This window comes from Dipteris shenzhenensis, chromosome 6, assembly GCF_047967505.1.
Source record: "Dipteris shenzhenensis isolate YYH24624 ecotype China chromosome 6, Dip_SZ_1.0, whole genome shotgun sequence".
Classification (NCBI taxonomy): domain Eukaryota; kingdom Viridiplantae; phylum Streptophyta; class Polypodiopsida; order Gleicheniales; family Dipteridaceae; genus Dipteris; species Dipteris shenzhenensis.
The window spans coordinates 51,048,347-51,062,228 of record NC_141601.1 but is presented as its reverse complement, the minus strand read 5'-3'; the positions used below and the strand labels follow the sequence as shown (position 1 = coordinate 51,062,228).

At 45.0% G+C, this 13,882-nt stretch overlaps 1 protein-coding gene and 1 pseudogene across 2 annotated transcripts in view; both read right to left on the bottom strand.

Moving 5' to 3' along the window:
* SAR1 (SUPPRESSOR OF AUXIN RESISTANCE1) overlaps positions 1-13,882 on the bottom strand; it is a 171,878-nt gene that overhangs the window by 36,205 nt on the left and 121,791 nt on the right. Inside the window, exons 18-22 of one of the 2 annotated variants that reach the window (XM_087375403.1) lie at positions 13,710-13,778; positions 13,067-13,421; positions 12,805-12,927; positions 12,601-12,709; positions 12,206-12,289 (exon numbers count right to left, since the gene is read on the bottom strand). In XM_087375403.1, coding sequence (XP_087231529.1) covers positions 12,206-12,289; positions 12,601-12,709; positions 12,805-12,927; positions 13,067-13,421; positions 13,710-13,778 — 740 coding nt within the window. The remainder of the gene's footprint in view (positions 1-12,205; positions 12,290-12,600; positions 12,710-12,804; positions 12,928-13,066; positions 13,422-13,709; positions 13,779-13,882) is intronic. The other variant, XM_087375404.1, reaches the window with a different exon arrangement.
* LOC147901306 (uncharacterized) lies at positions 8,193-11,098 on the bottom strand (annotated as a pseudogene).

The following is a 13,882-nucleotide window of genomic DNA, read 5'->3' as shown; positions in this document are numbered from 1 at the left end:
CAAAAATGGGGAAGAGGGGGGAGATACAATATATATGTGCAGGTGGTGATCGTCAGAGACCAATCATAGAGGGGCCGTGAAATGGGAGGCCGGAAAAAAACCTGCGATAGATGATTGGCCTCTGACGTCACGCGGCCTAGTCGAGCTCGATCGTCGGGGGCAGCGGGTGGCCCTGTGGATGAGGGCAACGGTAACCCCCGTGGGACGGGCAGAGAGCAGAGACGAGATGTCATGGACCCGGATGTGTGAGTCTGTCCGCTGGCACAGCTGTCGTGGCTCTGGCTCTCACGTCCGCGTCGTCGGCTAGACTGAGGAGAGGTATCGTGTGACTGAAAGAAATCAATGATGGGCCGCTGTGTGTGCTGCGCGTGTCGCGGTGCTCAGAGAGAGGTATCTCGGTGGCGAGTCATCTCATGTAAGAAAGCGGCTAGGCATCACTGATCCAAGAACTGCAGCATGTGTGGGAGGGGGCCAAATCCGTCACGAAAGAGGCAGTGGTACCGGCCTCGAATGGCATAATAGATAGGTCATCTGAAAGCGAAGTGCTCCTCCGACTCAATCTCCTGCAAGTCGCAAAGTGGGCAAAGGTGGCCCTCTCGTGGGATACCCTCTGCGCGTCCGCTCTCGTAATCGGTGTAACGAAACCCTAAACTGACCGAGGGAGATGAAGCTGTGTGTAACCCGGAGAGTGGGTGATAAGGGTGGCTCGGTGATCTAGAGAGGGTATGGTGTCTATGTGTCTGAGAAGGGAGGCTAGGTGGGCTAAGTAATCAAGTGAGAGGTTATGATCAAAGTGTATATCATGATAGGTAGTGTAGTGCGGGGTGTGGCTGGAAGGGGCTCGGGGCGCAAGGATATGAAAGAACAGGTAAGTGTGGTCGGCTCCTGGGGGTAAGGGTGCAATGCGGAAGTCAGTGATCTGTGGGGCTAAAGCAGGAGATCCCAGAATGTAGTCGACGACACTGGCTCCTCCGCCATGTGGAAAACATGTGAAACCAGAGGAGGCAGGCCACCAGTCTAGTCCATTGTAGATGACCAAATCATGTATACATCCAAGGTCCAAAAGAGCTTGCATCATCGTATGGATTGGCAGCGGGATTGGTGATGACGGCTGATCTATACATATACCCGTACGGAAGATCGTACGGAGAGTAGGTATCTTGTACGGAATCTGTATGGTGCATGTGGCCTATACGGAAGACATGTACACCTGTACGTATAATTGTACAGAACTATGTACTTCTGTAAGTACGCCTGTAAGGAACAACTGTTGTGCAAGTACTATTGTACAACGTAGGTACGACGGAGGTGCTTTGTACGTAGATACTTTGTACGGCACAGGTACATAAGAAGATGCGACAGGCAGAACAGCAAGGAGCGTAGCTGGAAAGTAGGACGCGGGATCTATACGTGATCCATACGGACGTCTGTACAGTCGTACGGACTGTACGGATGGAGCGCAACTGGAGTTGTTGAAGGCTGTGAGCAATGCAGATCCGGAGGCAGGGGAACAAGTCCAGTTAGCTCTGATACCACTGTAGGTGCGGTGCACGTGGGAGCAAGTACAAGAGTCGAGTGTGATAAACCGTCACGTCAACTAGATTGAAAAGAAACAAAAGTACAAGGTACTTGAAGGTAGACCCTAGGACTAAGTGTCCTAGGTGTCACATAGGACTAAATGTCCTATGTAGCATAAAAGTCCTAGGTGTCACATAGGACTAAATGTCCTATGTCCCAAATATTCGGTGTCGCTTTCTCCAACAAACGTTGGTTGCATTTCTTTATGTTATTCGTGCCAGTAACCGGATTATGGATGAGTGCTATCGGAGTAGTTGGTCTCGCTTTGAATTCGCGTGTCACATAGGACTAAATGTCCTATGTAGCATAAAAGGCACTAAAACAGTAAAGTGCCTATAACTATGCCTACAAGGCACATACTAGGGCCCATAGGGCATCACTAGAACCGGGAGAAGATGGCCTACAAGTGGTGGACGGGTGGAGCGGGTGGTGTGGGGGAAAGCGTGAAGGACAGCCTCATGTAGCAAGCAGGTGACAAGGGCAGCACGATCCTCTAAAAGGGGTGTGAAGTCAATATAAGCGAGAAGTATGTACAGATGACCAGAATAAGTAGGTGTGTGATCCCGATCAAAGCGTACATCGTGGTAGGTGGAGTAAGAACTCAATGAGGTGGAAGGTCCTATGCGAAGGGGAGTGGAGATGCTAAAGAAAAAATAGGTATGATCAGCCGCTGGAGGGAGAGGTGCTACAATGAAGTCAGTGATGCGAGATGTGAAGGCAGGGGATCCCATGATGTAATCAACAATGTTGGAGCCTCCCCCATGTGGGAAGCACATGAAACCACCTGAAGCGGGTCATCTGTCAAGACCATTATAGATAATGAGATCATGCATCCTGCCAAGGTCTAATAGGGCATGCCCATAAGATGTGAATTGGCCTCGTCTGTCAGCTAAAACCCATAGCATACCTGCCTCCTCAAGGTCAATGTTTGGCAATAGAGTGGAATATCTCTGAAGTCAAGGAGTAGTACTTGACGGGCGCTTGTCGTCGCGTTGAAGTCCCCCACTAGGAGAACTCCGTGGCTAGAGATATCAACAATGGACTGATAAAGAGCAGCAAATGGAAATGTCTCATCCTTACCTCGGATATCTCTAACAAAGTGGGAGGTCTCACGGGGGAAGTAGCAAACTGCAACAAGCAGATCCTGGCTATCCATGTGCTGAATCCGGATCCAAAGAAACCTAGAATCTGCATCTCTCTGCTCTACTGAAATGGTCCCCAAAAGTGTGGATCTAAAAAAGACTGCAACTCCACCTGAACCACGAACTCCCCCAGAGTCCAGAGCGCCCACTTCCAGTAGTCAGCGGATATATACATGGGAGTCTGCCTACAGAGATGAGACGAGGGATACAGATGTGTCTCTGTATAAAAGACTGTGTCGTGACCTATATAGGATTCCGAGAAGTTCCCTGGTTCTAACCATAAGGTACCATTACAGTTCCAAATGGTATAGGATAGGGTCTTGGATATGAGTCTCATAGACCGCTTCCTTATGCAGGAGAGGGAGCAAGTGCCCTACGAGGGTCTGTAAGGTAGAGACAAACAACTTCGTCTTGAGAAACTCCATATTGGCCTGCATCAATCTGAGAAAACCCCCTTGTTGAAGCTAACCCCTAAGCTGGGCTAGGGGTTCAGCCCATCCTAGGGTTGTGTGAAAAGAAGGCGAGCTGCTCCTCGAACCGCTGCTGCTGCTACGAAAGAGGACGAGCGAGGGTGGAGCGGAGGTTGACGGAGGGCTAGCAGGGAGCTAGCGAAGGGCCTAGCGGGGAGCGATGGAGGGCTAATGGAGGTGGAGCGGGGGCTGACGGAGAGAGAGGTGGAGAGGCTAAGCCGCTGAGAGAGGCTGAGAGAGAGAGAGAGAGAGAGAGAGAGAGAGAGAGAGAGAGATTAACGTCTTCGAAAGCCCTCGCGGGACTATGATATAAAGTCTTCGGGAGACCAAAGGATCTATGAAAAAGAAAGAAAGCAAGATAGTTCATTATTAATGTCCACGGGAAACCATCAGTCTATGGGACAACAAAAAACCCCCAAACTAATACATCTGACTAGGGAGGGCACAAGCAGCTTCCAAGGAGTGCAAAAGCAACTCCAAGCTATTTAGATTACCCAAATTGTAAACTCAAATGAAAGAGATAGGATCGGCCATACATCAGTTTAAGACTAAGAGTCTTTTCATTTTGATTTAAACTCCTTGATGAGGGCTATCCCGTCACAATATAGGGCCCATTTTCCTTCCTTCTTTGCAGCCTTGACCTTGGCTAGTTCAGTTGCTTTTTGTGTTGAGCTCGTGTGAGTTCTTCCACCGTCCAAATCTTAGTACCTTTCAGCTTGTATAATTGGTGTAGGAGCTTGAGTCGTAGAGCCCTTGAGCTAAGCGTGAGTACTGCATGTCCATTGGAATCACAAATATTAGTCAAGGAATCATCATCATCGTCTCCCACCCATTTAATGCTAGGAGTGGCTGCTTTGATGTTTTCTAAAGTCTCACTGTACGAGTCCCCAGCCTTAAACCATCCTTCCGGCAGCCCCCCAATCCTGATCTTCAATGTATTATCTCATTTGGCTTCATGCACCTTGATTTTTGCTTGAATCTCAGTCTTGCTTACCTTTGAGTCTACCTCTACAATCACTTCTTTTTAACATTTTGTACCTCAACTTGTACAAGATCCTTGACTGTACAAACTAATTGAGGGTTAGGAGGGGAAGCCTTGTATGTCTACTTTACCTCAATAATCACAGCTTGTTTGTCAGGCCCTTCGAGAGCTTGGGCCTCGAGCTGTGAGAGTATCCACTTGTCATTGTAGATCTCTCACGTGTTGTTGTAGGAAATAAAATTGATCGTGCTGTCCAAGGATGGGTCGGTCAAATCAACCCCAATAATATGAGGAATAAAGAGGTTTCCTGGTAGAAGTTGCTAGTGTTTGGGTTACAATAGAGGGACATTTCGGAGAGAGGTGAGGCCATTCCATTTGAGCCATATCTAAACCTGGCTGAGACTAACTCCCGAGCTGGGCTAAGGTTTAAACCCAGCTTGGGGTTAAGGAATGGAAAAGGGAGCTGTTGTCTAAGATCTGCGCTGAGTGGCAAAGCTTGGGGCTAAGCCAAGAAACTCATACAATGAGCTCAGGGGTGGAGCCACTAAGCGAGGATCAACAACCTAGCTTGGGGTTAAGGAATGGAAAAGGGAGCTGTTGTCTAAGATCTGCGCTGAGCGGCAAAGCTTGGGGCTAAGCCAAGAAACTCATACAATGAGCTCAGGGGTGGAGCCACTAAGTGAGGATCAACACCCATGATGAATACAAAAGAAAACACATAATTACGATCATAACTGCATTGATACATAGGGAGAAACTCTCCAAGCTCATGGAGAGGATGGGAGTTGGCAAGGATGTCAACGCTAAGAGGGGATCGTCGATGTGTGAGTCTGCTATGGTGGCATAAAACCTATGATGGAGCGCTATCAACCGTCGACATGTGTGGTCCATTGTCGCCCCTTGGACCACAATGTTATATGGACAATCATGGCCTTATATAAGAGGGTTACTGGCAAAGTGTGCACCATAGAGGGAGTATCCAAGGCAGTGAGCAGCACCATCAGGGTGAAGCAAGGATGCCCACTCTCCCCCACATTGGGCTATATATAGACAAGCTAGCCTACACACTGGGAGGTCGGGGGTCGCCTTTGGCACAACGCATCGTACCCACTTTGGCACAACACCTCATACCACATCAATCTAATGCTAATATCAAAAACACAGGCATGGGACTACAGAGGCACCTTATATCCTTGCATGCCTCTTACAAGAGCCAGGATATTAAGGTCAACCTAGGTAAAACAAAGGTTATTATCTTCAACACTAATTAGGCTCAGGTTCAACAGGAGGGCTTCACAGTTGCAAGGGAGATGCTTGAGACACTTAGATCATATGTATACTTAGGCTTCACCTTTATTACAAGTCTTGCGGCGGCAACACACGCATGATTGACCAAAGGACATGCTTCCTTGTCGAGACTAGAGAGACAAAGCTTCCAAGCACACTTCGAGCATGTGAACACAAAATCTCTTCTCTTTGACTCTCTAGTTAGACCAGCTACCTTCTATGTAGGGGCGATATGGTCCATAGACCTCACAGAGGAAGAGTGGATGGGCTTTGAGAGACAACAATGATGATGTAATCTCGCATGATCCGTGGGAAGAGATCCACACTACATTATATCATTCTATCAAAGTTTGCAACAAGACCCCTACACAAATATATTTTACCATATTATCACCTACCTTGACAAAGTCAAACAGTTTGGTTGGACAAGAACCAAGATAGCTTTCTACAGGAGTATTTCCTTCATCTGGATGGGGAGGCTGCTTACATGAGTCTGGTCATTGACTACCCAAATAAACAGTGTGCTAATCTCTTTGTACACAAGGTCACTCCACCCAGGTCCAGGCCCATGAGGCATACTACGCCAAACAACCTCGGACAACAAGAGATAGTAGACTTTTTCTCCATAGGAGAAGAAATGACTAGGAGATAGGCCAATAACAACAATCTCATCAGTAGATCTTCTCAAAGGCCCCCCTCATAGGGAAGGGCTCAACCCTGATGAGGATTCTTCATAGAGTTTGGCAGTCTTTTTTTGGGGGACTTATTTGGTCCAAGCGAGTGCCGTGAGGAGTTTGAAACCAAGGGGCCAAAATCCATCAAGAGAAACATCGGGGGGAACTAGAGGTGTCTAGCCCACTCCATAGAAAAAACTGTCGATGAACTGCTACATGAAAGCTAAGAGTGAATAACACGGACTCAAAGAGAGCCCTCTATAAGTCAAGGGTACATCTTATCATGTCATGTCATGGCTTGCCCATTGTTTCAGGTATGTGATCTAAGCTCTATGTGGGCCTGACTAGGAAGCCCAGGGCGATGTGATGTTGCCTGACATTGAGAGGGTGCTATAATGGTACTCCAATGCAACAGGTGCTCGCGAGGTCTGTATCAAACCTCTTGCTAACTTGACGTGTTTGAAAGTTGAGGTTGCGGTTCTACTCTATGGGGGTTTTCATGCGAAGTCCTCTTTGGACAAAACATGTCTGATTGTCAAGAACCACGTCAGCCAAATAGGGTCGCAGCCAAAGAGTCAAGACCTTGGCTAAGATCTTGTAGGAAGTAACCAGCAGGGTCATCAAGCACCACTATCGAGTGTTTTTCAGGTTATTACCTTGCGGATTGCACTTCAAGAGACCCTTGTCTTTGATGTTCAGTCAAGAGGTAGACTTCTGAGATCTTCAGATGATATTCTTTTAGAGATTGCCTTTCAGCCTGTTAGGATTGCAGGTTACATGGAGTGGGGCAAGGACTCACAGTGGTATCTTGATCCTGACCTCGTTCTGCTGGCACTTGGGTCCTCGAGACTTTATTTATATAGTGGTTCCCCCATTAGGTTCTTGCAATGGGACCCAGGGGAGTGGGAGTGGATTGATGAAGGGCACCAAGAAGAGCCTCCCCTTCTTTCGTTCCTCAGTCAGAAATGCCAGGAGATTTTAACTTAGCAGTAGAGATTGGAGGCCCTCCAGAGCTCCTCATTGGGATAGTTTTCAGATTTCTGCAGAGGTCCAAAAAAACTTTTTGAAGGAGGCTCTGGAAATCCCTCGGGAATAGAAAGATCACTCTTTTCTTTTCACTTTCTATGCATGGAGGGATTGCAATGAACTTGTGAAGATCCAGGTTCGGGGTTGACCCTACTTGTCCTCAATGCCACGCAGCAGTTAAGTCAGTTCAGCATTGCCCCTGGGAGTGCAGACAGGAGAGGACGAACTGGAAGGGTGTTGCTAGGATTTTTAGCATATTTCATAGAGCACCCTTCTTCAAGACTTGAGGATAAGTGGCATGGTTATCTCTTACTAGCCCTCGAGTGTTTTTCGAGGAACATGACTCAGACTCAACCTTCATTATATGACAACACTTTGTGGAGTCTTATTCTCTCTAGGATGTTCCCTTCCTAGTTCAATGAAACGTTTCAGAACGTTGAAACGTTTCAAAAAAATAGGTGAAATTTCAAAAAACCAGATTGTATTTTTTTGGTCTAAAAAATATAAATTTTATGCCTGCATACATTTAGTATGCCAAAACTGTGCAAAACTAGCTAAAAACATAGAAAAAGACTTGACAGAAAGCCTATAATGGCCAATGGTAGAATAGATTATAGACTCCAGAGTAGAAAGCTCAATCAAGCTTTCAACTTTATCAATCAAGCCTATAACAGCTAATGCTAGAAATTAGAATAGAGTCTAGATTACAAAGCTCAATTAAGCCTTTAAATTTTAGATTTCAGTTGAGTAGATACTAGAATCTAGATACGTCGCAAAAAATCAGATTTCAGATTACAATTTACAAGCTCAAGCCTTAAACTTTATCATATTTCAGTTTTCACAAGTTCACGAATCACAACCATGGAGTCTGGACATAAATCAAGTTCTCAGTTTCACTCTTGTAAATAGTCTGCTAGTCTATAGACTAGAACCTAGATTACATAACTCAAGAGTCAAGAGTGAAGGCATCAACTTTAAATTTCAAACAAAACTAAAGTTCGAACTCTACTGAAATCTGAAAGAAAGTAGCAAGTTAATCAGCAAGATCTGTAGGTGCTTGGGCATCTTCTCCCTGGCCCTCAGCCCCCTCCTCCTCCTCCTCCCCATCATCACCATCAGAATCTGCAGAAGTGGATGAATCCTCTTCTGATGATGAAGAGGTCTCCTGCTCTTCTGCAGCAACTGCTATTAAAGTTGGTTCTGTTCTCCCTGCTCGTCTGCGTGCCTGAGATCCTGTGGCACATGCCAATGATGCCCACTCCTCAGCAATGAATGCATATGCATCATCATCCTCTTACACAGGATGAAGCATTTCATCCTCAGGGACCTACACACATATCTTATCAGGATCCACCTCCTGTGGACCTTCAATGGTCTTCATTCGTCGAATAAGTCATAGATTGGCATGGACATATACAAGCCTACCATACACCAAATGAATTAACAGTAAATACATGTAGGTTGTAGCATAACTATAATTCAAATGCCAATAATGAACTGTGTGCTGAGTGCATATAAAAGAAAATAAATATGCCGAGTGCTCACACACAAAATTATCAATGCGAATATGAATTACCTGTCAAGTTGTCCAGTGCCTAGTCTATTCCTTTTTTTAGTGTGTATAAGTCAAAACACACTCCAATTCCTTTCACAGGCGCTAGATGAGCAATCTTGTGAAAGGACTAGGAGGGCAATGCGCTTCAACTCCGGCATGCCCCGACCATACTTCTCCCACAAGGTAACAGGCCTCAACTGAGCATCACAGAGACATGCACGAGCTGAGCCAAACTCCCCAAAGGAGTTCCTAAATAAGAGGAGTTGGTCCTCCAAAGCATCTTGCAATATTGCATGTTGATATGCACGTTCAAGGAAACCTATCCACCCTGCAGTCAACTCAGCATCATCCGATTGGTCCTCCCTCCTCCATAGAGGATGCAAAATGTGTGCTACTGCATGAATAGGCCTATGGAACCATGTCCATCTTTTTTCCCACAAGGCCATAATCTCTTGCTCTTTGTAGGGTGCAAATGAAATATATTTAGGTTGCTGCAAATCTAGAATCTAGATTCTAGATTCTAAATACAAATGTAACATCATACATGCAAAGACTTAAAGTTGCAAATAAGAAAATTAATTGCAGCCAACAGTGAATTGAAAAGTCAAGATTCCTGATTTGCATTTACCTTGTTGCATCAAGGCATGTGCACCCTTTCAATGCCTCTCCAACCTTCTCCATGAACTCATACACGAGTCCAATTGTGCATCCTTCTCTATCAACAAGTCGAAGGGTACTGAAAAGGGGCTGCACAATCCCCACAATCTCCTCAGCTGCATGCCAAAAATCACCATCAAACACAATGTCCTCAAAGGCATGTGCCTTTGGTTTGCTGGACTTATCCCAGCTCAACCATTCCTCACTGACTATCATGCGCCTTAAGTTAGGCTTCAACTTTACCAAGCATGACAAGACTATAAAGAGATAGGCAAAGCCGGTCTTTGAGGGCTTTAGAATCTCATGGGAGCTATGCTGCTGAAAAATTGCAAGGGCTCTATGCTTCCTTGTCAAGAAAGTCACCATGCTCCGTGCCTTGTCAACCATCGAGGAAATCCAAGGAAGCTTCCCTATGTCCTCTATAAGAAGATCCAAACTGTGTGCAGCACAGGGAGTCCAAAAGATATGCGGATAGTCACTCTCAAGTAGCGCACCCATGCACTGACAGTTACTTGCATTATCTATACCCACCTGTACTACATTCTGAGGCCCCACATCCTCTACTGCCTTCTTAATGTGGCTGTAAATGTACTCACTTGTATGAGATTCATTTGATGCATCTATGGATCTCAAAAACATAGTACCCACGCAAGATGATACAAGAATGTTAATGAGTGGGCGCCTCCTAGTATCTGACCACCCATCACACAAAATGGAGCACCCGTATCTACCCCACGATGCCTTAATAGGCTGCAGCTCCTTCTCAACTTGCAAGACCTCTGCTTTCAGCTCCCGAGTGCGTAAAGTCTCTAGAGATGGAGCCCTAAATGAAGGGCCAGCCTCGGCCACTGCCTGAACAAACTCTTGAAAAGCTGGAGTACGAGCAAGGTTAAAGGAAGGTCACACTCATAAAAGAGCTTGCGAGTTGCCCGACGAGCAGATGCAAGCAAAGTTGTCACCCAACTGGCTCATAAAGTCCCTGGCCTAGGTGGTAACCTGGTTGAATTTGGAAACCTTGGAGGCTTCACAACTCGCATTGATGCCCGTCTAGTGGAAGCACTACCAATAGAAAAAGAAGCCCCTTGTGTAGGCGGTGAAAGTGGAGGAGGGGGTCCAAATGTCACAGATATAATGGGACTCCTGGGAGGAGATCCAGGACCTACTAGTGTTGATGAGGCCTCAACTCATGCCCTCTTTGACGGGCCACCTGGTGTGCCTCCCAAGGAAAGAATTACATCATCTGGAACTTCTACACATGGATTGACACCCTTTCCAGTGATACCAAGAAGATGTGCCCTTACACGAGGTGCTCTACCATGAAATGAGCCACCACAATGCTTACACTTCCATTGTTTCGAGCCCGAAGCACCATACTGTTACTCCACATGCACTTGCTCCCAAACAGCGTCCTTTGCTCGCCCCATCTCTAAGCTATACTATCCTAAGTCCTTAGAAGTTGGAACTGGTTACAGGTTACTCTATAGCCCTCTGACACTTCGAGTCTTTGACCTGCGAGACAACCAATAATCCCTTTGATTACATGTTGCTTCAAGCTTGCAAGACAGCAAATTTTTTATTGTGAATCGTGAATGTAGTAGTAAGTAATAAGTATACTAATGAACATGACCAGCCAGCTGCTTCGAATGCTCACAGCAGCTAGCTAGCTGGCAATTAGCAGCATCATGCATGCAGCAACCTACCTGCCAGGCTCCAATGCAACGACACATGGCAAAAAGGGGCACGTAGATATTCTACCAACGTTGAACGTTCGTTGAACGGTGCATGATAGAAAAACAAACAAAAGGCTAGCGAGCTATATACGAACAAAAGGGGCTAGTGAATCCACTAACAAGAGGGGCTAGTATCGTCATGCACTAACGAACCTGTGTCCACGATGCACTTGCGCTCATGTTCATCATTCAATTGGCGCTAGAGTAGCTGTCCATGCAATCGATTATTGCTCGTGGTAATTGCTTGCTAGCTTGCACGTATTGCATAGGGCGCTTGAGCCTTGCAATCTGCCGACGCTTGGAGATAGCTAGCCGCGCAAGTGTCGTCAAAAAGCATGAAGACCATGCATGGCTGGTTGTTCTGCGCAAGGGATGGCCTAGTCAAGGCTAGGGGGCTTGGATTTGTAGATAATCGAAGAACAGGGCTGTCACCTGCGCATGCACGCCGCCGTACGGGAGACTTGCTCTTGCGGTTTTCATTCATACTTAATGAAGTAATCTTTTTCAAGAAAAAAAACTTCAAAACATTCATGGCTTCGGTGACAATGTCTTTTTTATGTGCCAAAAATAGCATAGCCCTAGGTCGACTGAAATTTCCATATTTATTCAACCAATGATCGTTCTAAAAATAAATAATTAACAATGAAGACAGTTTCATTCAAACAGTATTGCCCTCTTCGTTGTAAGTTTCTCTTTTTCTTCCATTCAATGGATCAAGGGCCATGCTCTCTAGCTATCTTTGATCACACCTACAGCTTTCACAATTCTTTTGAATTCATTCATTCTATGTCAAGCAGGTTTATGTTATTGATATATCTTTACTCTCTAAAAACAACATCCATTGTTAAAAAATGAGTAAGAAAGATTTTGTGCTACAACCAAAAAAAAAATGAGTAAGAAAGATTTTGTGCTACAACCAAAAAAAAAATGAGTAAGAAAGATTTTGTGCTACAACCAAAAAAAAAATGGTATCAATTGGAATCAAGGAAACTATAAGGTTTGCATTATTTTGTTTGTACACGTTTCAACAATACAATCTTAAAATAGATAGATTCACAAAGCATTTCAGTGGTTTGATTTTGAACTTGGAGGGTTCATGGGCACCTTGTCGACGAGCTCTGAAGTGCATTGTCCAACTGCGATGACGAGCACCTTTCTGCCATGATTCGAAAGATCTGCTCCAACTTGCTGGAAAAGGCATTCATTGGCAATAAAGTTGCACAAGGTGATTTGTAAGAAGCATGTCAAAAGCTTGAAGCCTGCTTCATTTGGGAAAAGGGGAAACAGAAAGACGAGCAAAGCACAAGGCCATGGTAAGGGCAAGGTCATGGTAAGGATTTTACATTGTCTCCTTCCTTTCCAATGTAGGGGTGGGTAGTGCATTTTTCTTTCATCTTTTTCTTTTTGGGCCATAGAGGTGGAAACAAGGAAAGAAATGCCAGGATAGCAGATACTCCATGGAATGTTCAGAATGGTCAATTCCAAAAACCAAGACACACCTCTTTAAAGATGAATCTTCCCAAAAGTGGAAAAGGACAGTGAAAGCCATCTCATAAAGGCCAGATTGCACGAGCAGTGAGAGTACATCCGATGGTGACAAGTCACCTCCTGTCCCCAAGTCAAGTGTAGAAACATTGTTTTGTCAGCACAAAGCAGCACAAAAGGGCATCCACAAGACTTTAGAAACATAATTTCCAGTATACCTTGAAGATTTATTCGCACATTTGACTCAATGAGAAGCAGCTGGGCCGATGTCATTGTATAATCCTTTTCTAATTCCTGAAGATCGACAGGTTTAAACCTGCTTTTCTGTGCCAAACAGCTAGCTGATATACAAGACATACCAGTTAAACATTAATGGGGAACCCAGATTGAGCGCACGTCTCTCTTTAAAATTTTACTTTTCAAATATAATTTCAATTTTAAAGATAATTACTTTTAAACCATAATAAGCATGCAGCATACCATCATTCTCTGCATAGACTCGTAAACGTTTTGAAGATGATCTATAGCTGAGACTTCCAAATATGTCAGACTGAGTATCAAGCCATGCATACATAGGGTCCACAAGGTGTAAAGCGTTGATTGCAGCGGCCAGTCCATAGAGCTGTTCTTGCAGCACAAACTTTACCGGTAAATGAGCTTTTGATAGACCCGTATCTCTCATCCGAAGAGCATATAGATACATGTACAAGGCTGAACGTCGCCAATTGTTACGTTGCATGTGAAAGGAATAGAGAAGCTTGAATGGGTTTGGGTTTGCAGAGATGTCAGAGTAGTCCGCCTGTTCAGTGTTAACACAGGCATTGAAATTTTTCAACTGCGATAAAAGGGGTAAAGTTAAACAGAAAACAAGGAAATAAAGGAGACTGAAGTGCAATTCAATCAAGCAGCCACCTTTTGAAATCAATATTTCCACATATTTGATATTGAATCAAGCACATAGATACCACATCATAATTTTAGCATCCGCAACCATTATCGACCCAAGTTGTGTAGCAGACCTAAAGTCATTCCTTCTTGCACAATGTTTCAGATGTAGAATGACAATCAAGCAATTCAGAGAGCCACAGATATATGGATCCTGACACTCAAGAGGCCTACATACCTTCAATACTAGCTCTTGTTCTACTCTCTCCAACATCCCTGCATAAGGTAGTTCAGACCCACACAAAACCTGTGTACACAGTTTTGCATATTTAACAGCTATATAAGAGATGTGGCAGAAGTATGCAACATAATTCAAACCCTACTGAATGCATGAGTTCAGTGAAAACAATT